This window comes from Halichoeres trimaculatus, unplaced genomic scaffold (assembly GCF_033239565.1).
Source record: "Halichoeres trimaculatus isolate MK-OKI-2021-1 unplaced genomic scaffold, fHalTri1.1 fHalTri1_scaffold_19, whole genome shotgun sequence".
Taxonomy (NCBI): domain Eukaryota; kingdom Metazoa; phylum Chordata; class Actinopteri; order Labriformes; family Labridae; genus Halichoeres; species Halichoeres trimaculatus.
The window spans coordinates 2,442,205-2,465,760 of NW_027437197.1; the positions used below are offsets into that span (position 1 = coordinate 2,442,205).

At 40.8% G+C, this 23,556-nt stretch overlaps 2 protein-coding genes across 3 annotated transcripts in view; one reads left to right on the top strand and one right to left on the bottom strand.

The window, feature by feature from the left end:
• Positions 1–407: 407 nt before the first annotated feature.
• On the bottom strand, positions 408–20,015 carry cnga4 (cyclic nucleotide gated channel subunit alpha 4). Of its 2 annotated transcripts, none has more exons than XM_074695379.1 (8): positions 19,886–20,015; positions 5,024–5,332; positions 4,805–4,906; positions 4,625–4,731; positions 3,970–4,553; positions 1,898–2,143; positions 1,641–1,806; positions 408–1,553 (listed from the first exon to the last, which is right to left on the bottom strand). In XM_074695379.1, exons 2-8 carry the CDS (start codon positions 5,173–5,175, stop codon positions 754–756), a joined length of 2,157 nt encoding a protein of 718 aa, XP_074551480.1. In that variant the 5' UTR covers positions 5,176–5,332; positions 19,886–20,015; the 3' UTR covers positions 408–753. The 2 variants fall into 2 exon arrangements, with proteins under 2 accessions (XP_074551480.1, XP_074551481.1); XM_074695380.1 differs by lacking the exon at positions 19,886–20,015 and adding an exon at positions 15,523–15,598.
• Positions 6,898–23,556, top strand: part of fhip1b (FHF complex subunit HOOK interacting protein 1B) — a 30,589-nt gene continuing 13,930 nt past the window's right edge. The window contains exons 1-6 of the mRNA XM_074695378.1: positions 6,898–7,220; positions 13,297–13,716; positions 15,530–15,934; positions 16,019–16,249; positions 19,911–20,156; positions 22,378–22,545. Of these exons, the coding sequence (XP_074551479.1) occupies positions 13,588–13,716; positions 15,530–15,934; positions 16,019–16,249; positions 19,911–20,156; positions 22,378–22,545 (1,179 nt within the window). The 5' untranslated portion in view covers positions 6,898–7,220; positions 13,297–13,587. The remainder of the gene's footprint in view (positions 7,221–13,296; positions 13,717–15,529; positions 15,935–16,018; positions 16,250–19,910; positions 20,157–22,377; positions 22,546–23,556) is intronic.

The following is a 23,556-nucleotide window of genomic DNA, read 5'->3' on the forward strand; positions in this document are numbered from 1 at the left end:
TAAAAAGGTATAACCCTAAACTCCAAGATAACTGTGCAACAAAATAAACAAAATCAAAATTAAACAGAATTAGATTGAGATATGTCTTATTTTCTTGATGATTGTTTTTGTCAAGGGGGCCTCTTCAAGGAGACTGAAGAGCTGCTGTCCTACATTAATTTTATATTTTTAATTACCAAATTATTTATTTTAACCTCTCTGTGGTAGTTAATTTGACAGTATGTGTAAGGTCTTTGATGAAAAAGATATTTTTATGGCTTAAATATAAATATTGTTTTTCTCTAAAAATTATCAAATGTACTGTTTATAAAAATGACTAAAAAAAGTATTGTAAAGCATGTTGCTGATTTTTTATTTAAAAATTACAGGCCATTAGTTACATTCCTACACAATGCTGAGTTGTTTTCTTTTTTTTTTTATGAAAGGTGGTCTATATCAATAATGTCAAATGAGGTAAATAAAATATTCTGAATACACAGATGACAAAACAGAGTAATAATTAAATTAATAAAAAAATATTATTTTGTAATAAATGAATGTGAACATGCTGTCACAATAATAAAATATCTTGTATATCTATGAATGGGGAAGTCAGAGATCCATCAAGTCGTGTCCTGTTTGGAGGACAGACTTATGTAAAGTGGGGAGAAATGCTGCCACCTAGTGACCAAGAGTCTGAGTAGATGTTTTAGTCATAAACATTTTATAAATGTGAAACAATAAATACGTATGAATCACTCTGAATATTCCTTGTCATTTTTTCTGTCCTCTATCCTTCGACTCTGTCCTTCTTGATTCCTCCTCGTTGTTCTCTCCTCCCTCCTCAGACGCACTTTTCTCCTCTGTCTCATCTTCAGGTCCAATCTCAGCTCCATCACCTTTCCCAGGTCTGTCATCTCCTCTGTCTTTACTCTTCTCCTCTTCGTCTTCTATTACCTGTCCCTGATTGCCTGGCTCCTTCACACCTGATTGATCTCCCTCCACCATCCTCTCTGCGTCCTCTTTGGTACTTTTGGTGCTTTCTCCGTCTCCTTCTTTGGTCACATCCTTACCCTCTTCTCCCTCTTGTTTTTTCACTTTTACATCTGAACCCTTCTCTTCTTCTTCTCCTTCTGCCTCTTCTCTTTCCCAGCCCACCTCCCCTCCCACCCCTTCTCCTCTCCTCTCGGCATCCTCTCCTTCTCCATCCTCTGGCGGCTGAGTCCCCAGCGCGGCCACCTCCCACTCCAGCTGCTCCACCCGGGCCTGCATCTTACGGTTGCTTGACTCTAGCTCCACCATGAGTCGAGCTAGTTTGGTTTGCTGCGTTTCCAGGTTCTTTTCCAGCCTTTGTATTTTAGTTTCGACTTTCTCTTCCTCCCCCTGCGCCCCCTCGCCGCTCTCCTCCAGCATGCCCATCTTGGTGAGGATCTGTCTGCCTTTCTCCTCCAGGTGACACTTGGCTGCCGGGAACTCTGACAGCACGTCAGTCAGGTCTTCTTTGGAGAGGCTGAACAGGTCGGAGTAACCGATGCTTCGGATGTTGGCAGTTCGACGGTTGCCTGACTTATTCCCTGCAAATAAAAATATTGTTGTTGCTTAATTTCTCTTTCCCAACCAGCTTAAATATGTGTTTTCATTTTATACACCACTCGACTCACCTTTGATGTTGAGGATGCTGATTTCCCCAAAGAAGTTCCCTTCACTCAGCACAGCAAACTCTGTGACGCCATCGTCGGCGACTACAGCAAGTTTTCCCTCTTTGATGATGTACATTTCATGGCCCACGTCTCCTTTCCTGCACACGTACTCCCCCGGACTGAACACCTGCAAAAAACAAGCGTGAGACTCTCCTCAAACATCCTCTTCCTCAAAGCTTTGCTAGCATCTGAATCGTCTTGATGTTTTATCCGCTGACCTGAGGGTTCAGTTTGAGCACCAGCTCCTCCAGCAGACTCGTCTCACAGCTCTGGAAGATGGTGACTTTGGAGAGAGTCGGGAGGTGAACGCTGACAGCGATCTCAGTCCTCAGGTGAACAGGAAGCTGCTGCAGGATCTCGTTCTCTCTCATGATCTTCTTGTTGATGTGAAGATGCTGGTACCAGTTGTCGATGCGCTGACGGAGCTCCTTGCTGATGTGATGGCTGCGCAGGTACGCCTTGACCTGGGAAAGGAGAGGAGCATCGGAGACGGTTACTTTGGAGACCCAAAGATCGGCATTTCATGATTGTAAGGTGTCAGGATTGGGAATTAATACTACATCATCAGACCGTCGACTTGTCTTCTGGATCCCATCCCAGCTTGGCTGCTGAAGGAAGTCTTTCCCTTGGTCAGATCTTCTTTACTAAGGATGATTAATGCGTCTTTACTGACGGGCTACGTGCCCCAACTTTTTAAAGCTGCTGTTATTAAGCCTCTTCTTAAAAAGCCTACACTTGATTCAGGCTCTTTGGTCAACTACAGACCGATATCTAACCTCTCTTTCGTTTCTAAGATCTTGGAGAAAGTTGTTGTGAATCAGCTCTGTGAGTTTCTTCATAGCAACAGTCTCTTTGAGGTCTTTCAGTCTGGGTTCAGAGCCCACCACAGCACTGAGACTGCGTTGCCGAAACTAACCAATGATCTACTTTTGGTTTCGGACAGTGGTCTTCTTTCTGTGCTTGTCTTGCTCGATCTCAGTGCTGCTTTCGACACTATTGATCATCACATTCTTCTGCGGAGATTAGAGAGTCTTCTTGGTATCTCAGGAGCCGCTTTAGCCTGGCTTCGATCGGGTGCAAAATGGAGTTCCTCAAGGTTCAGTGCTCAGACCGATTCTTTTCATCTTGTATATGCTTCCTCTCGGCACTATATTGAGGAAACACTCCATAAACTTTCACTGCTATGCAGATGACACTCAGCTTTACTTGTCAAAGAAGCCTGAAGAAACCAACCGCTTATCTAAACTTGGAGCATGCCTCAAAGACGTAAGGTCCTGGATGAGCAGAAACTTCTTACTGCTGAACTCAGAGAAGACTGAAGTCATTGTTCTTGGACCTAAACATCTCAGAGAAGCTTTCTTGAACAACATCGCCGCCTCGGACGACATCAGATTGGCTTCCAGCACCACTGTCAGGAACCTGGGAGTTCTTTTGGATCAGGACCTGTCCTTTAACTCTCACATCCAACAGGTCTCAAGGACGGCATTTTTTCATCTTCACAACATCAAGAGAATTAGACACATCTTGTCTCGGAGCGACGCTGAGAAACTAGTCCATGCTTTCGATTCTTCTAGGCTGGACTACTGTAACTCTCTTTTATCTGGCTGTCCTAATAAGTCTATTAGGACTCTTCAGCTGGTTCAGAATGCTGCCGCTCGGGTACTGACTTGGACTGGGAGGAGAGAGCACATCTCTCCAGTGTTAGCGTCTCTACACTGGTTACCTATAAAATCTAGGATAGAGTTTAAAATTCTTCTTCTGACTTACAAAGCGCTTAATGGCATCGGGCCATCCTATCTTAAAGACTTAATCGTTCCGTATAATCCGTCTAGGTCTTTGCGTTCTCAACATGCAGGTCTGCTCGTTGTACCTAGGGTCTCTAAAAGTAGTATGGGAGGTCGAGCCTTTAGTTATCAGGCTCCTCTTCTTTGGAATAATTTACCGGTTGAGGTCCGGGGAGCAGACACGGTCTCAACCTTTAAGAGTAGACTTAAAACTTTCCTTTTTGATAAAGCTTACAGTTAGAGCTGGATCAGATCTGAACCAGCTCTTAGTCATGCTGCTATAGGTTTAGACTGCTGGGGGGAACTGACACACAGGGCTCCTGTTTCCCTCTTTATCTGTCAGTCTAACTTCTAGTCTTAATGTCCTGTTATAGTTACTGACCATACACCTCTCTGCGAGGATCTGAGTTTGTCTTGTAGGTTCCTGGAGAACGGTGAAGTGGACGACTTGTCCAACTGTTAGAAATTTGGTTGAAAAATGAGAAAAGTCTTTGACACTTTCTTACCAGTTCATGGTTTGGGAAGAAGACGTTGTCCCTGTCTCTCAGGCTTGTGATGACATTGCCGACGTTCCCAACGATGGACGCAAAGACGAGCACGGCAATGAGCAGATCTGCAATCATGAACAAGTACTCTTCTTCTCTTTTCGGCAGCGGGGTGTCCCCCACCGTGGTGAAAATCTGAGCGGAGAACCAGAAGCAGTAGATGTACTGACGACGCATGGCGGCAAACTCCGGGTCGGTGATGTTGGGGTAAACCCAGCGATCGCTCCCGAAGCCGATGTAGCTGGACAGAGCGAAGTAGAGGCAGGCGTTCCAGTGGATCAGCACGAAGATGTAGATCATGAGTTTGGAGATGCGGAAGGTGTTTGGGTAGGAGGTTCTGGTCTCCATGCGGTCCAGGGCCTCGTTGAGTCGTGGGATTCGAAGCAGGCGATTGATCCTCACCATGGGAGTCTGGATCCCGAAGACGAGGTAGAGGAGGTCGGTGGGCAGCAGCGAAGCCACGTCTCTGAGGAAACGTTTGGAGTGCAGGTAACGCTTCTTCAGCTGGGTTATGTCCCGGATCAGGATCCCCTGGTCCAGGTAGCCTGCAGAGAAGACCAGATCACCTCACTGTAAATCAAAGGGTATCAAATCCATGGCAAACTGAAGTCTGTACCTGTGTGAACGGTGATGATCATGTCCGTTATGTACATCAGATCTGCCAGGTAGTCCAACGTGAGCCACACGGGGAGGTAGCTCAGAGCGATGGTGGAGAAGCACGTCCTGAGGAAACAAGCAGACAAACTGATGTGAAATGGACTCAGCTGATTGGATGAGACTTCTGTTTGGTTCGTACCTCAGGATGATGATAACCGTGTTGTAGATGATGGGAAAGATCATGAGCTGCAGCCAGACGTAGTAAAACTGCTCTGCAGGATCGACTGACCAGTTTCTCCAGCTGTGAGGAGATTAGGATTCAGAAATCCAAATAAAGATAAAGATCAAGTAAACCATTCAGTATCTATGAGTTTTTTTCTTTGGATGAAATAATCCAGCTCATCTCTTCATGACTTACTTGACATTCAGCTTCAGATCCATAAAGTTGTTCCCTTTTCCTTCCTCCTTGACTCTATCTCCTCCCTCCTCGTCCTCTTTCTGCCCTCGGTGCCACCTCAGCAGCCTCTGCCACTGCTTCCCTCTGACCCTCACATCCCCTGGTTTATCCATCCTCCAATCCTCGGCCTCTGACTAACACATCTTCCCCGTCACTAAGTGCTCCTTTGGCGCCCCAGAAGTCCGGCTCTGTGGGTCATGAATCAGACGAGGGCTTTGATTCGCTTCAGACGGCTCAGCTCACCTGAGCTCTGCCTGGTGATGCTGGTCTCTATGGGAGGAAACCACAACAGATGTCAGGAGTCCTGGGGGAGTTCTTGCTTAGAGAGCACCAGAGAGGTCGTCCTCTGAACATCAGAGTGAGAAAGAGACAACAAAGAGGAGCACAGTGACACTTTTAACAAACAAACAGAGGGAAATTTCCACATAGACTCACAAGTTTTCTCTTTTTTTGTTTTTTATTTAGTGAAATCGGTTTAAAATATTCACATTGTTAAAAAATAGACATTTTACTGCATGGAAAAACTTGACATAATAAGATACAATGGGAATTTGGTGATTGCTATTAAACTTTAATATATTGCAGCATGATCTGCTATAGTCTAATAAATTAAAATCTTTTGTTGTGGAAATTTCTTCCCACTCCTCTTGAGACCCTGCATACTCAACTTCTAAAGCTTTGACTTATTAGTCACCATCAGGGACACTGCCCACCTCATCTTTTGGTGATGTCACAAAATTGAACCCATTTTGGTGAAAACAGGTTTGGCAGGAATATCTGTAAAAGACTTTTACAGCAGCTACCAGAGTAAAATAAAGAAAGGTAAAAAAAGTTTTATCTAAATTTTCTGAATGAAACTAGTGTTTTTATTTACAATAATAGCTTACCAATAACTTAATAATAAAATTAATAACTTCCTGTACAAATACAAAGTTTAGTTGTTATACGGCTACGTCCTAATATCCTAAAAAGAAAGTGAGGAGAAATTTTAAAAAATGCAACCCAGACAAAAGCTTGAATCTCAGGAGGTTAAAGGTCAAATTGAAGATGCGATGACCTCTAAAAGTTTGTTTTTGTCAAAAAACAAACAAACAAAAAAAAAAACTTGTTAAAAAACCATCAAATAATTTCCAGACTCTCTGGTTTTTGAAAATTGTCTTATGATAACATTTGCTGTACCTATGTACGGAAGCCCTGAAAGACCATAATTTTATAAAATATATTTTTTGTTTTATCAATACAGGTAAATTTCAGTTGTTTTCTTAAAGCCTTAACTTAATTTTCTCAAGATAATGAGAAAAAAGTCGAGAAAACTGAGATTTAAAAAAAAAAATTAAATTATTCATTATTTTTATTTTTTATTATTTATTTATTTATTTTTAATTTATTAATTTTGGGGCTTCCTTCCTTTTAGGGCTTCCGTAACTTGGTGCTTCATGAGTAATAACAAGTGATTGATTGCTGAAATGGGAATCAAAAGTTTTCATTTACTAATAAATGATCTGTTTAATAGTGAATTTTATTTTTCTCCTCAGTCCAGGTTAAAAATTGAATGAAAAAACTACATTAACAGACAAAATGACATCTAACTGCATGAAAACAACAAAACAATAAGAAACATGCCCAACTGAAAACTAGCTTCAAATAAGCTCAGACCCAAACAGGTGAATCAGACTCTTTTAAACAGTTTTATATCATTAAAATTTGCACTAAAATGATTAAAAAAAAAGTTTTTAGCCTTAGTTTAGTTTACCCTTTTGGAGCAGAGAGGAGCAGAGAGGAGCAGAGAGGAGCAGCGTCGCGGTGGGTGTGAGTCAGAGGAGCGTGTGGGCGGAGCTACAGTAAGATGGCTGCTGGGGAGAGGAGAGTGTTTGAGAAATCATCTGATGGGATGTTTATCTCCCTCTAACAGGATGCTCAGCGGTCAGAATGAAGGAGAGCTTCATCTTTTAGCTTCCCCGGCTCGGTGTGCTCCAGCCTGCCCGCTGTCCTCGGCTGTTTTCAGGCGGATCGAGCGTTTATTGCTCTGACATTGTGGAATTCAGCAGCGATTAGCTTTTAGCAGCACAGCAGCGCTAACCCACTAGCATCGCGTTAGCAGGGATCGGTGGACATCTACACCTCTGTAATAACTGTTCAGACTGCTGAAACATCAAAGGTGAGTGGATCTGACACTGTTTCATCTTAATGTTCACTTTAATGTGTAAAAAGAAGCGAACACCGGGCTGACATTCCCATGTAAGCTAATTATCTGTGCAGTATCAGCTAGCCTGCTACAGCATCTCTCCATTGAAATGCATTGATTGTTATTTTCCGCCGAGCTCTGACGCTGGATCATGACTCAAAGATCAGACTTAAAGACTAAATACGCGTTATTTACTGTTTTATTTCACCAATTAGACTAAAGGGAAGTGGGTTTGATGCTTTCACTGTGGAGCTGGCTGAGCTAACAGGCTGTCAGACTGACTAAAAACACTGCAGTGATTATTGAGAGGCTCTGAACTGTGTTTACTCTGCTTTTCTGTGTTTTTATAATTATCTGTACTATTTACAAATGTTAATAAAAGCTTAATGACACAACCTGTAATCAGAAATTGAGCTAGGTTTTTGATGAAGAGCAAACAGCTGAAGTTAGAGGCTTGTTTACACTGTTACTGATTATATTATAACAGAGAGATAACCTGCTCAGTTTCAGGGACGTGTCATGAATAATACAACTTACTGACATTCAGTTAAAGTGTGATTACAGTGTTTATAATTGTTATATATTTTCATCAAAAAGGGAAAATTATTATTATTATTTTTTTTTTTAATAATTTTTTTATTTATGTTGGTATAAAGTAAGGCATAATATACGCTCGAAGTCCGAAAAGATAACTTTTAATGTTTTTTTTTTTACGTGTACCTAAATTTCTCTTATCAAATAAATTGCATTATTATTAAATTGAGTAGTTAACAGTTAATAGCGCAAAGATAAGTTATTAAAGATATGTTATGGTCATGTACGACCTACTTTAAACCTTAATAACAGATCCTTAAAGAAGCTTTTTTTGGTCGTGGTTTTTAAAAATAATCTCACAGCTTTTGTATAAAAGGCTAAAATTAAAGTAGGGATACTTTAAAATTTATTTTAAACTGCATAAGATTTTTTTTTTTTTGAGAAATATTATAAATCAGCAACTACCATGACCATTTCTGAAAATAAAATAAAATTAAAAAATAATAAATCCAAAGTGTTAGCGTTAATAGGAGGAAAGCTGATTAGACAATAAAGTGTACGTTTCGAAGCATCTCCAGTTTGTTTACCTTTGGTACCATAGACTGTAAAAAAAAAAACGGATGTCCGCTTGCTTGGCTCAAAGTGAGGTCGCCATGAAAACTGCTCCCCCTGGTGGCTGGCTGCAGTAGGTCAAAAATAGGTTAAAAAAATCAGACTCTCCAGTCATTCCGGATGGGCTGTGGTCAAACTTTAAAAAATTAATCCACCTGGTAGAAATGTTTCTCACGTCTGGTTGTCGTGGTGATTTGAAGATATCATTTGGCTGCCTCGTATTCAAGTCCTCTTTTTTATGAAAAGTTTTGTTTTCATTAGTTATAAGAGGTCAAAAACAAGGCTTTACGTCATGTTTAACGATGATTGACAGCTGACGTTCTCATGTATTTTTTTCGGGGATTGTAAAATATGTCAGGAGGTAGAGTCAGGAAGTGATTAGACTCTCGAAAGAAAAAAAATATATATATTACTTTTGTCACCCAGCTTCACTCAGATTCTCCCAGAATCCCTCACAGTCTCTACTGCACAGACTCTGGCTCCAAACTGCTACAATGGTGGCGCTTGAGACGGCGGTATTTTGGCTTAAAAAGCGTACAATGATAAATGGCGGAGCCACGCTGTCCACTCTGTATACAGTCTATGGTTGGTACAGAGACTAACACTTCTGTTGGAGCATGACCATATTTTGAACAGCACATGTATGTCGGGTTGGTCACAGTCTCCTGACCAGTGATGGTGATTACAGAAGGGGACAGAGGGAGAAATGTGAGGAATGTGAAGGACAGAGCTCTCAGAGTCTCTATCTCACCTGTTTCCACCTGGAATATACCTGCAGGAGGAGGGCGGGGCTGTTAGTTTACTGTGAAAACTTTATTTATTTTCTTTAAGTTTGAACTTTAAAAAGGAACAACACGTCCTCTTCACGTTTCTTGTTTGATCACTAACCTTTGACAAACTGGTCGTCTTAAAGAGTCCGCCTCCTTGGGATGAACTTTGGACGTTAGGAGTGTTTTATGATGCTGTGTTTGTGTGTGTGTGTGTGACCTGGAACTTTTTAAACATGATTTTGTGAAGTTAAATCAGCTGAGCGAAAAGCTGTGTCCTGAATTCTGCAGCAGACCGGCTGACCTGCATTTAAGGTATTTGCATTTGTGGTGAATGAAGGGCTGACTGTGTTTCCAGCCGGCTCAGGCTCAGCTCGTCGCTGCGCTGCGCTCGAGACGTCTTCACTCTTTGTGGGTTAACTTTCTTTTTCTGCTAAAATGTTGTTTGGTTTGACTCATCTGCTGGATCGTTTCAGCGTTTGGAAGTTTGGGTTTAACCCGCCTTTCTCCTTCTGTTTGTGTGTGGATTGGGAAAGCAGCTCCGTGAGGTCAATACATGAAAACTTGGAGCAGCATTGATTGAGTGACTCATGCTGGAAGTAGTTGAATCTGTTACTAATGTCCAACCCAAGTCCGAGTCATGTGAAGTCAGGCCACATCATGTGGCTGCAAATCAAACAGAAAACATTTCTGAGCTGCTCACAAAATCTACACCTCTTTTTTTATATAAGGGTGTAACTATCACTTTATTTTAACTCAAAGACTTTTTCTCAGACATTTCGGAGATGAAGGTAGAAGCTAAAATCCATTTCGTTTGACAAAAACAAGTTTGCATCTGTGAAACGAGCAGAATCTAACTTTGAAACTCCGTCAGACTTTGAGGGATCAGAGGAGCCTGTTGGCGAGGACTTTGTGGAGCCCTGTGCTACAGGAAACAGCAGCATCAGCCCCATTTGATCAAAACACTTTGTGTTGTTGCTAAAGGTATCACACAGAGTCACAGCACTAAAAAGCATCAAAACATCAAAACCTCTCCTGCAGCTTAATCCACGTCTTAACTGTTGATCCATCTGCTCGCTAGATCGCTAATAATCCTCGCAGTTATGCACTAAAAGCACCACACAACTTCTGGCAGAGATTTTTTGGAGCTTTAGCACAAAACAGATTTAGGGTTTTAGCTTTATTGTGAAGGAAAAACAAAAAAGAGTCATGTTTTTGAAAACACATCAGGTATTTTTCTCATTTCTTGTGCACATCAACAAGTCGAGTATGTTTGATTTATGTGTCAAACATTTCATTTTCTGTAGTTTTCATGCAGAAATCAGCAAACTCTGCTGTTTATGAATGATTTAGTCAGAGCTTTTCATTAATAATCTCTCTCCTCCTCTTCATGCTGATGTGTGAAACCTCAGCGCAGCGTTTCTCAGGCTGACTGGATTCAGTCTTTCCAGAGAAGCACCCAGTGGTTTCCCTGGTAACACCATACTGTGGGCGCTGACTTTTGTTTGTTTGTTTGTTTGGAAACACAGAGAAAAAGAGTCTTCTTCATAAATGATGTATTTCTGAATGAAGGGATGTTTCTGATTGAAGCAGATTGAAGCAAACAGTTCGCTCATAAAGAGCCGTCTGCCAGTGTTGGACCATCACAGCCGTTGTAAAGGATTGTGTTGGCGTTATTTTTCATCATGTGTCATAAAACTATCTTTAATTCCAGCCCAAACACTGATGCGCTCTCATCGGCTTGTTTTACATATTGAAATGTCGTCTGTTACACTGAGATGAGATGTGTATTCAGTGTTTTACTCCGAGCTCAGAGACAAACTCTGATCTCTGGAAGCTTTAAATTTTGTGTCTAAGTGCCGAGGCTGGAGACAGAAGCAGCTCCATCACCGTTAATGGACTCACAGGGAGAAACTCATGGACTGAAACTTGATATTTACTGAAGCATCTTTCCGTTAGAAGGTCACACACTTTAACAAACAGTCCGATGGGATGATCTGCTTTTCCCTGATTTGATTCTTTCACAATTTTCGGGGTGCTGGTTCGATTTAAATTGCGATTCTTTGATAGTTCCAATGTTTAGTTCTCTTTTTCCACCAGACCATGTGAAAAAGTTAAATGGTGATGATGTCTACAGACTTCATCATATTTCCCCTAAAATGCTCATCACATGTGAGTCTGGTTTTAGGATTTGTTTAGGGCAAGGGTCTTCAGCCTGTGGCTCTTTCGACTCCTTTGCAGTGGCTCCTCAAAAAATATTATTGAAATAAAGAGTTTTTATTTTTCTTACAGAGGGTATTTATGATTACAGACATTGATACTCAATAAAATATTAAAAACACTTTTGCTAATTTATAAAATTTGTTTTTTTGAATCATCAAATTTTTCTGAATTTTTTGCAAATATTTGAAATTTCAAAAATTTAAAAATATTTGGTAGTTTTTGCATTTTTTATTTTCAATTAAAAAAATATTATTTTGAATTTAATATTTATTTAAAATTAAAAAAGCAAGACATCACATGTGCAGTTTCATGAATTAAAAAAAAGATTTCTCATTAAGATAATTATTCCACCGATTTTAACTATGAATAGAATTTCATACACCTTATCGTCTTTATTGTGACAATAAAGTAGATTTTGTTGCTCGAGATGAATTTGATCCAGGTGAGCTGAGGCTAAATGGCTTGTTATCAAATTCAGGTATTCACCTCTGACTTTTTTTGAGTTTTTTCAAACTTATAAAATGAATTTTTTTTTTTTTTTTTGCTAATTTTTGACATTTTTGCAAATTTATAAAATTTGAAAATTGTGCACATTTAGGAAATTTCACAATTTTCAAAATTTCTTTTTCTTTTTTCAAATATTTGAAATATCAAAACTTAAAATAATAAATTTTCAAAATCGATCTAAAATTTAAAAATAAAAAATCAACAAAAAATCAAAAATAAAAAAAACCTTCTTGTTAAGATCATTATTTTTCAGATTTTAACTTTGTGTAGAATTTCATACACCTAATTGTTTTTATTGTGAAGATAAAGTAGATTTTTTGGCTCCTGAACGTCTTTATTTCAGGTGAGCTGAGGCCAAATGGCTCATATGAAAGTAAAGGTTGCAGACCCCTGGTTTACGGGATCTGACATCTCAACAAGGGCTGCAGCTAACGATTATTTTAGTAATCGATTACTCTGACGATTATATTTACGATTAATCAATGAATCAGACAACAAAAAGGATGAGAATGCATAATAGAAAAATTTGCAAAACTAAACATGCGTTGTTATTTTAGTTGATGACTATTGTTTGCTTAATGATATATACAAAGGAACAACATAGTCGACCATAGTTTTAGCTGACTAGATGCTACATTTATAAAGTATAACTGATATCATCAGATTAAGAACTTAGTGGACCAAAAAGGCAAATAAAAAAAAATGTGTCCTCACGTTTTCACCTGCAGGTCAAACAGTTCATCCCCTCTGCCCTACCACTGTAGCAGCTAATGCTAATGCTAGGTGGCAGTAATGCACCTTCAACTAGTGGCTAACTGCTAAATAATCCAACAAAAAGGCAGAGGACAAACAAACTGAAGAGAAACTAAAACAGTAATGCACAGCACAGTGCATCAATTATGGAAAAACTTTGACGACGCTTTTACTAATTGATTTTTATCGATTTAATCAATTGGTCATTGCAGCCCTAATCTCAACTTTTTTACAACCCAGTTTATAAACAGTGACTAAAATGAAGGATTAAAATTAAAAAAAAGGTTTTTGAACAAATGATATCAGTCAAAGATGTATAACTAGACTTAATTTGCGGCACAGTCACCTGACAAGTTTAAGAAATGTCTGATTTCATGATATTAAAAGACAAAAATGTTGCCGAATTTCTTTAATGAAGAGTAGAAAGAATCTGCCCATGGTTTAAGAAAAATCTACTAATATTATTAATATTTTGTGTACTTTCACATTTTTGTCTTGTGATATTTGTACCGGACATAAATCCTGTTTCAGCTCTGAATCTGACTTTGGTTTCTTACTTTAGGAGGAGACCTCAGAGATGGGTTTGTAACTAAAGATGCTTCACTCTGACGTCAGACTCATGTTGGTGTTTGTGTTTCTCTCGTTTGTTCCAGCACAGAGCGCCCGTCCTGACTGGCTATGGAGTGGTGTTGGCTTCAGACTGGATGACAGGGTCTACAGGGAGGACAGGTCGCACAGATTCTGAGGCAACAGCAAACTCTTCGTAGACGTACGGCGACTAGAAGTGACAGCTCAGCTGCAGCCGACCTCTTCCTTTCTTTTCAGACGCTCTTCCCCTTTCTCCCTCTCTCCTCTCCCACCCTTTCCTCTCCTTCACTTTTTACCACTGGACCTTTTTTCTGGAACTTTCTTTGCTACCTGTCCCCCTTCCACCTGGCTCCAGTATGAGCTGGCTGAGCAGGTTTAACCCTCGGGGACCGGGGAGTCGGACTGGCCGGAGCGCGGCTCCCTCCAGCCCGTGCACAGCTGACCCAGAGACCTGCCTCATGGTGTTTGAGAACCACTGGAGACAGGTGAGCTACACACACCTGTTATTTTTCTCACTGAGCACCAACATCTGACGGAGAACTCTGCGCTAACTCAGGTCATTAGTCCAGTTTCCTGGTTTAAAGTCTCGTCCAGGACGTTTACTGAACCTGTGCTCACTCCCAGTCAGGATGTGGAGCCTCTTTCTGCTCCTTCAGTGAATGATTATCTCTCCTGACACCAAGTGTGTGTGTTCACACGTCCAGCTGGCTGTGTCAGTAACTCAGAGTGTTTTCAGTCTAATGTAACATCATCACTGGCCGCTGTCCAATCAGTGACTGGAGCTTTTATAGGTAACAGATCTGTGCCAAAGCCTGGCTGCTGAGCTCCTCAGAGGAGATCTAAGTGAGAGGCTCTGACTCTCAGCTCTGCAGGTTTAAACACTCAGGCCTTTGGATTTCTCTTTGAGTGAGTAAACGTGGAGTAAAGTTAAAATGACGTCTACTCTTTATAACACGACGCAGGACTTACTGTTTAGCTAAAAACAATTACTGAATTACAAGAAAAAGTGACATTTTTACATCAGTTATATTTAGTTATATATAAAGTTATATTTTTACATCAGAGCACTAGAAATCCACAGACTACATTTAAATCTTAAAAAAAGAAATTTGCTTAGATTTGAGTTATTGCAGTGGAAAAGGATGAATATTTTCTATAACCAATGTGTGTTTTTTTCTTTTAAATTGATAGTTCAGTCCTAAATTTAGTCTAAACATGACCACTTCAAGCCATTTCCTTGGCCATTTTCACAGTACCCCTTTCCCCTCTAATACTCCTTATATCTCAATTGGCAAAAAAAGGAAAAAAAAAGGAATATACTAAAAGTTAATGATAATAATGATAATAATAGTGAAGATAAAAATATAAAATAGGATAAAAATAAATAAATAAAATAAATTTTAAAAAGAATATATAAAAACAAATAAGCAAATAAATACATAATTTCAATTAAAAAAAAACATAAATAAGTTAATAAATTTAAAAGAAAAAAAAAGGCTGGACCAAAAATTAGCTAAAAATTAAATTCATCAACATATCTTTACCAGTCCAACAACAAAAATAAACAAATACAATAATAGTTGATATTTACATAAATAAATAAATAAGTATGTAAAAACACAGAAAGTGAGTGTGAAACTTTAAGATAATTTCTTTTTTAACAGACTTTCTTTGCAGTTTAGAAGTGAAATCCCTGAAGTTATCCATTGATAATAAGTCAGAAGGTAGTGCCTTGAATTATTGTTAAGCTGAGATATTAATGTGTGTGTTTTTTATACAGGGAAACAACACCAAAGTGTTATGATAATGACTATGATTACATTCTGTTATTGTGAATGGAGAATGGTAAAAGTTAACACGATCAACAGTTTTAGTTCAAGACCTTAAACAGAAGTTTGGAAACAGTTTGTGTTGTGAAACTTTTGGTTTCATCTTTTTCATCTCTTATCAGCACACACATCTGCAAATCATCTCCGCTGAAAGAGCGCTCAGCGTTTTGAAATCTTGATCCTCATCGGTCAATTTGGCTATTTTCTGTTAGACGCTTCAGTTTAACTCGTTGTTTTCTCTAAAGTGAGCAGTTTGGTGTCAGTTCAGACACGTTAATCCCTGTCATCATTGGAGCAATTCCTCTCTGAATGTCTGTGATTTATGTGTCTTGAAAACAGCTCCTCAGGAATTCTATCTGAATGTAAAAAAAAAAAAAGATTCCCCTCTCAGAAATGAAAACTGAGCCATGTGAGCCCAGATTCATGAATCAAACTTCAGGTACAGACTGAATGGTTTCTTACTGTTCAGGTCTCTTGGGTCTTGGAGCAGCACGAGCCGTCGTCCTCCAGCGACGACCTGACGGCGGTGAGGAATCACACCGACCAAATGTTGTGTCTGCTCGCCGAGGAGCGTCCTGCTGAGAGCTCCGACAGCGGCACCACAGCGCCCCCCATGGGCCCCATCCTGGAGCTGGTGGTCACCGAGAACATCCTGGAGCACCTGGTTCAGTGGCACCTCCGCCGCGGCCTGGACCCGGACAGCCAGGGGGCGCTGCTGAAGCTGTACGAGATGCTCATCGGGCAGTCCCAGCAGCCTTTGCTGCAGCACACCGCGGTCCTCCACCCCCTGCTGAGGCTGCTGGGAGTGTGTGCTGATCCGGAGCTGGGTTGTCCTTCAGGCCTGGAGAACAGTCTGGTCCTGCTGCTCAATCAGGTGTGTGGAGTCCGTCCGCCATCATTTCTGACTCTGTGACTAAACCCTCACAGGGCTCTGACCTGTCACTCTGTCCCCCTCCAGGTCTGCGTGTCCATGGCCCGGCAGCCCGTGGTTCTGGAGATGCTGTTCCGGGCGGCTCCGGCTCAGCAGGGCTCCACCAACCTGCTGATCTTCTCCCTCCTCGTGCCGTTCATCCACCGCGACGGGGCCATCGGGCAGCAGGCCCGCGACGCGCTGCTGCTGGTCATGGCCACGTCGGCCAGCAACGAGTCCGTGGCCCGTTACATCGCCGAGAACTCATACTTCTGCCCAGTAAGAGAACGCAGACATGAACAGCTTCTGTTGAAGTGAACATTAACACACTCACAGCACGATGCCGAGAGCGAAACACATCAGGGCTGAATCAAGCTTTAATTAAAACTGTGGGAAAGAAAAACGACTGAACTTCAGGACTTTATCAAACATTTACTCAGAGTCTTATGAGTCACTTCCCCAAAGAAAGGCAGGGAAACATTTTAGTTCAGCTCCAATAAAAACTGAGCGTTTGAGATCTGACGGCGCTGTTTCAGCTCATTTCATTTAAACACACACTCCAATAACCCAGTGCTTAGTGTGACGGGCGAGGAAAGTCAGAGCTGCAGGATCCTGAGTGGCTTCGACACTGCTTTGAGGAAGCAGAGGTGTGTGTGTGTGTGTGTTCATGTGTGTGTGTGCTGTCTCACTCTGATTCATCAGTGATGGAGTGAGATAAAGGAAGGGGAAGGACATGACGGTGCACTCTGAGGGAACATTCACTCTTATCTCCAATCAGCTCTGGGTAAAGGTTTCCTGTGCAGATCTGTAGAAATGAGCAGAATCTGTCAGAACGACTGATCAACACGTTCAACTCAAACTGTTCAGGATCAGAGAAGTCTGCAGCTTAAAGAGGCTAAACGCATAAAAAACAACCTGAGTTTATTTAATTTACTGCAAAAAACTGAGATTTTATCAAGTGTTTTTGTTTAACCTTAATTCACATATAAAGCATAAACACCGCGCTACACAGTGCCACCGTTTTTGGGAGCAAGCCAGTTCATACTAGATGTGTGTATTATTTTCCTCTGCCGAGTCACATGACCAGCTGCACGGAACTCCTAATCAGTGTGTGACATCATCACGGAACTTGAGCAGCAGAGTGACATCATCATAGAACTGCAGCAGCAGAGGGAGGATTCAAATCCACAAATTCACAAAAGGTTACAAACAACTCATCATATAGACCGGGATGTTGACCTAACATGTGTAAAATTGTGATATTTTTGTAGGAAATTTTGTCAGGAATCCATTCATGGCATTTTCAGAGCTGTACCATTTTTACTTTTTTGTCTAGAGGCCCAAATGCTGCAGCCTGCGTGAAGCCAAAAACTGAAATTTTATTTTGAAAGGTAAATTGCCAGCTTCTTGTTGGAGATAGGTCAGGGGTGTCAGCATATTATTTTTTCATGTCAATGAGATGAACATTTTGACGTTAGTTTGATCTCTGTACGACATTCCTAGTGGCTGCTAGGGCTGTTTTAGTGTGCCTAGATGGGAACAGAGAGCATATTATGGGATGTTGAGGGTCATGTTTGGTGTCATATCAAATCTTTTGGTACTCGTAATGTGTGCCAATTTTGGTGAGTTTTTGAGCATGTTCAGGGGGTCTAGTGAGTAATTTAGTGGAGGAGGGAGTAATTATTTTCTCTGGTGAGTCACATGACCAGCTGCACTGAATTCCTAATTAGTGTGTGACATCATCCAGCAGAGGGAGAGAATCCAATTCAGGAAAGTTTAGAAAGAAATTGTTATATTGGCCAGAATCTTGACCTAATCTGTGAAAAATATGATAATTTTGTTGGAAATGTTGTCAGGAATTTATTCATGTCATTTTTAGAGCTGTACAACTTTTACTTCTTTGTCCAGAGGCCCAAACCTGCAGCCTTCATGGTCAGGAATAAAAAATCCTGTGTTTACATGGAGGGAGCTGAGAGCGTTAACAAACTTTGAGCACCCGCCTTTTGAAAACCAGGTCTGAAATAACAACTTCCCGAATAAATTTTGTAAATCAGGGTCTAGTCTGTCATGTGAGCGAATTTCAAGCCGATAGCACTTGTGGTTTCAGGGAAGATAATTTTGGCAGAAAAGGTAGAAAAGCAGCGAACTCTTATTTTGAAAGGCAAATTGCCACCTCAGTACCTTTTTTGTGCGTCTCAATGAGACGAACATTTTTGCGTTGATTTTATCTCTCTACGAAATTCCTACCCCCCGCCGTTAGAACCATTTTAGTGTGTTTTTGAGCGCCTTTCTGACCTGGCGCTAGAGAGCTTATTATGAGATGTTAGGGGTTATGTTTGGTATCACATGAAAATATTTCACAATTGTGAGGTGTGTGCCAATTTTAGTGAGTTTTTGAGCATGTTTAGGGGATCTAATTAGAATGTGTTGAATAATAAAAAATAAACGGACTAAATACAATAGCTCTGCTAGAAGGTGCCCTCTTCCTCAGGCCGAGGACCAGAATTAAAATGATAATCAATATAGAATTATGAAGTTTTTCGCCTTCAAGATGAACTTTTCCTCATCCAAAATATCTCATTTCCTCTGGATCTGACGCGACGGTGACGTAGATAAACAAGATGAGATTTTTTGAGGAGCCAGAACATGGAGCTTTATTTTGAAATGACCAGATCTTCTGATCGTTTTTATGTCTGATTTCCTGTTTGGACTCCTGAAAAAATAAACTCGCAGCGAAACAGCCGTGCACAGCTGTTGGTGATCGCGGTGCCGGGGATCGCAGTGTGTGCTGTGTGACAGCAATGATTGACAAGAGTGGTTTCTAAACGTGGCGTAGTACGCAACGCTCAGGCTTCATGTGTGAATTAGGGGTTATTTTAAGTTAAAAATGTCTTATTATACTTGTTATGAGCCACATTCACCTGACGAGTCCAGAAAAATGTCTTGTTTCAAGTTATTTAAAGACAAAAATGAGCTCTGAATTGCATGTAAGGAGTAGAAAAAAATCTGCCTACGGAGCAAGAAAAATTTGTTTGAAAATTTAGTTGAAACTACAATAATGTCTTAATAAAAGTAATTTTTCTCTTTCTCTCAAAAACACTTAATAAGAATTGAGTTCTTTGAAGTGTTTACAAAGACTTCTCTGGAGCTAATTGTTAAAAAAACATGACGAGCTGTTGATGAATCTGTGATTTCACAGTCCACAGACATTCACTGAGCTGCACACTAAAAACTCTCTGTTAGGAATCTGCTTCTGCTCTGTCTTTACAGCTGGGTTTAATTAAAATATAATATCGTTCTCATTCAGTGTATCATGTTTGAAGAGCGGCTCAGTGTGAAGGAAGGTGTGTGTGAGTGCACACCCCGAGCCACCTCCGTCGTTCTTAATCTGGTCACGAGTTACAGCGCCTGTGCAGCTCTTCACCTTTAAAACTTCAGCGCTGTTATCTTCTCCTCTTCTCCTCTGCTGCGTCTCTCCGTTAAAGAGCCAGCTCAGCTATTTTCTGCTCGTCCTCCTTCCAGCAGCTCCAGTCTGACCTACTTAGAGGCGAGGAGGACCAGCGGAGGTGGCAGCGAGGACCAAATGCTGCTCTCTGTCTGAGGCTGCCAGTGTTCAGCTCTGTTTGACATTTAGGGATGAAGCAGTGATTCTTCAATAACTGTACTCTGCCTCCTGCTGGTTCCTGGTGTGCGTTTTATCCTGACATTCTGCTTTTTCAGAGCATGTCCAGCTTTGATCAATGAGGTGTTTGCATTTGCATATCATATTTTACCATATATTGTCATGTTTTCTCCCTCCTTCAGCTCCAGTGATGACCCGTTTATGTTCCTCTAACCTCACAGAAACAAACCAAGACTTTTTCTCTCCAGGACCATATGTTCAGATCTTCCCAAACATTTTTATTTTCCTCTCACCTGAAGCCGCTCTCATCTCCCTCAGGTGCTGGCGACGGGCCTCAGCGCGCTCTACTCCTCTCTGCCCAGGAAGATTGAAGTCAGAGGAGACGACTGGCACGCTCTGCGGCGCGAGGACTGGATGGGCGTTTCATCCCTCGTACTGTTCATGAACTCGCTGGAGTTCTGTAACGCTGTGGTGCAGGTGGCTCATCCTTTGGTGCGCTCCCAGCTCCTGGACTACCTCCACAACGGCTTCCTCGTCCCGGTTATGGGCCCTGCACTGCACAAGGTAGGAGGGGGATAAGACAGGGGACAGAAGCATTAAAAAACAAAAACTGAATGATTACAAACCAAACCTTTCATAAGTTAAGGTTAAGAAAGGATTTAAAGACTTTTATTTTGAAAGGTTAAAGTTAAAGTTTCCAGCTCCAGCTCTTCCTGTGTTTCAGTTCCAGTTGTAACAAAAGCAGAAACTAATCAGGAGGAGAAGTTTGACCCAAACCAGGAAGAAACGATCAGATCAAGTTGTGTGACAGGGTCACCTCGCTACACTCCAAAAAACTGAAACCTTATCAAGAGTTTTTCTCTTATTTTCAGGATAAAACATCTTTTTAGACTTGATATGAGCCACATTCACCTGACCAGTGCAGAAAAATGTCTGATTTCAAGTTATTTAAAGACAATGGACTAAATCTGCCAATGGAAGAAGAGAAAAGTAACTTAAATTAAGACATTATTCTAGTTTCAAACACATTTTTGAGCAAATTTTTCTTATTTAAATAACTAAAAACAAGACATTTTTCTAGACTGATCAGTTAAAAGTGGCTTGTATCAAGTATGATAAGACAATTTTTATTTAAAACGAGACAAAAACACTTGATAAGATTTCTGTTTTTTGCAGTGTGAGGGGAAAAAAGTAAAAAAAAAAAAAAAAAAGGGAGAACAAAATAACAAAAACAATATTAATTTTTGTTTTTTTATGTCTCTTTCTGATCCCAGTATTTAAAATACGTAATGGGTGCAGTAAAATAATATCAGAGTGAACCAAAGGCTATAGAAAGGAGGATGTTGCGTGGGGTAAGAGGTGCAGAAGCTTTGGACTATGGATGTGCTATAAAGTAAATCAACAGTAAATTAAAGGAGTTACTAACACTTAAAAAGCAAAAGAAGATACGCTGTGGCTGTGATCTGTTGGAATTGGGACTGTTGACCTTTTTTTTTTGCATATTTTCCAAGCAGCAACCTCCGGTCTAAGAACATGAGACAATGCTGAAGTGCTAAAATCTGCTGTTTCTGGAGCGTTCGCTTGAGGCTGGCTCCAGAAGAACAGGAAGTCACGAACACATCAAGCCCAAAAAAAGCTGTCTACTATCGGCACACACTGTACAAGGGTGAATTTTTTTATAACTCTGCCGTTCAGAGGATATTAAGATCACAAGCTCACCCAATCAGAGGCACAGCTCAGGGTCATATGACCGACAGGCGCCCTATAGCTGTACGCAAAGCCCTTGCCACTACCCAATATGGTAGCCGATCTGCTTCGTTTTCCGTTTCAGAAACAGACGGGTGACATCGGGGAGACTACGTCCATGTTTTATACAGTCTATGATATTTTCCAGGTGTACCACTGATTTTTTTTGATCGATCATTTTCTTTTGGACCGTTTTTTCCTTTCCTTTGTGGATTACTGCACAGTTTTTAACCCCATCTTTCAGGGCAGGAAGAGCGCGGGGCGTCAACAGATTTTTGTGGGGAAGATGTTTTTCATTAGAAGGGAGATTAAACTTCTACTTCGAAGAGTTTTTGTGTTTTTTTCCACTTCTCTCGGAGATTTCAGCTGGTGTGAATATTAAAGAGTCTTTTTTGGTTCAATAAGATTATGTTTAAATATTAATTTACAGAGAATCAGAGAGTTTGAACAGCCATTTTTGTCTGTTTAACCGGATTTTTCCTTCCTACTTAAGCTCTATTGTCTCTACTTTTTTAATATTGTGTTTTTTTTAATTCTCAAGACTTTGACTCTGGTTTAAACGACACGCTCTCAGTCCAATTATTGTGAATTAAAAAAACACATAATATTAAAAAAGTAGGTAAAACAGAGCTTAAATAGCTGGACTAATAATATAAATATCAAATAAAGAACTTTGTGCAGAGCTCCGTCTCCTGCTCTGGATGCAGATGCTCGTCACTCAGTGGAAACGTGGGCGGACGTTCATTACAAATTGACTCTTTGGCAGCAGCAGGAGGTGATAACTGTCGTTATTCTGTGGTGGTAAACAGCTTCATGTACGATAGGATCAGGTAGAAACTCTCTCTGGAGTTTTCCTGGAGCTTGATGTTAAAAATCAGGAGACTGGGAGCGTTGGGAGCGTTGGGAGCGTTGGGTGGACGATCCACTCGCCAAGCTTTGTTGATGAGTCAGAGTGAAGTCTCAAACACTGATTTAATATCTTTGAAGTCTGTTTTTAATCTCAGATCTTATTCTGTGTGTGTGTTTTGTGTGTGTGCAGTCATCCGTGGATGAGATGATCGCCAGCACCGCCTACCTTGACCTTTTCCTGCGCAGCGTGTCAGAGACCTCCCTCCTCAAAACCTTCCTGCGCTTCATCCTGCTGCACCGCCACGATAACGACACCATCCTGGACACCCTGCTCACACGCATCAGCAGCAACTCCAGGGTACGGAAATAAATCTCTATATGTTAGCGAACGTGACGGCTGCGAGGAGCCTTATATAAACTCTGCTGCATGGGCGGCGCGTGGGCGAAGAGCGAGAACTTGATAACATGTTTCTGGTGTTTCAGAACAAACATGAGGAGTAAACGTCCACATCTCTGCTTCATTAGGATGCTGTGTGTGTGTGTGTGTGTGTGTGTGTGTGTGTGTGTGTGTGTGTGTGTGTGTGTGTGTGTGTGTGTGTGTGTGTTTCAGAATCCTCAGAGAAATGTGTCGACTTAAACTCAAATCCTAAAGTTAAAGAGTTAGTAAGTCTTTGGGGAGTCAAACTGAGTAAAGAAAGCTCTGAAGGGAAGACGTGTTAGACTCAAAGGAGAACGTTTAAACACAGATTCATGTGTTTTGGAAAGAGTGATGGAGAAACAATGTGCTCCTGTATTCACAAAGCTTCTCAGAGTCCTCTCAGGGACGCTCCTAACTGAGCCTAAAAACTCTGAGCAACGAGGGGGAGACAGAAACTTAGATCTTAGTGAGGAGGTGGGGTTGACACAGCCTCCTGAAAGCTGTGATTGGTTGGTAAGAAAGGGGAAAAAGCGCTCTGTGCTCCTACTAATGAATGGACACTAAAATCAACAAGTTCACACAACTGTATTCAGAAATGTGAAATTGTGACATTAATTCAGACTCAGATGTCAGCACACTGCAAAAGGATGAAATCTTATCAAGTGTTTTTGTCTTGTTTTCAGTAGAAAATGTGTTTTTAGACTTAATATGAGCCACATTCACCTGACCAGTCCAGAAAAATGTTGTATTTCAAGTTATTTAAAGATAAACGAGGTCTGATTACTGTAAGGAGTTGAAAAAAATCTGCCAATAGAAAATGAGAAAAGTTACTTGAAGATTTTTGAGCAAAATTTTTTCTTGTTACATTGGACGATTTTATTTACTAGTTACAGCAAGTCATACCAGGACTGGGGGATATATCGAATATACTCAATGTATCTCAGGTTTTTG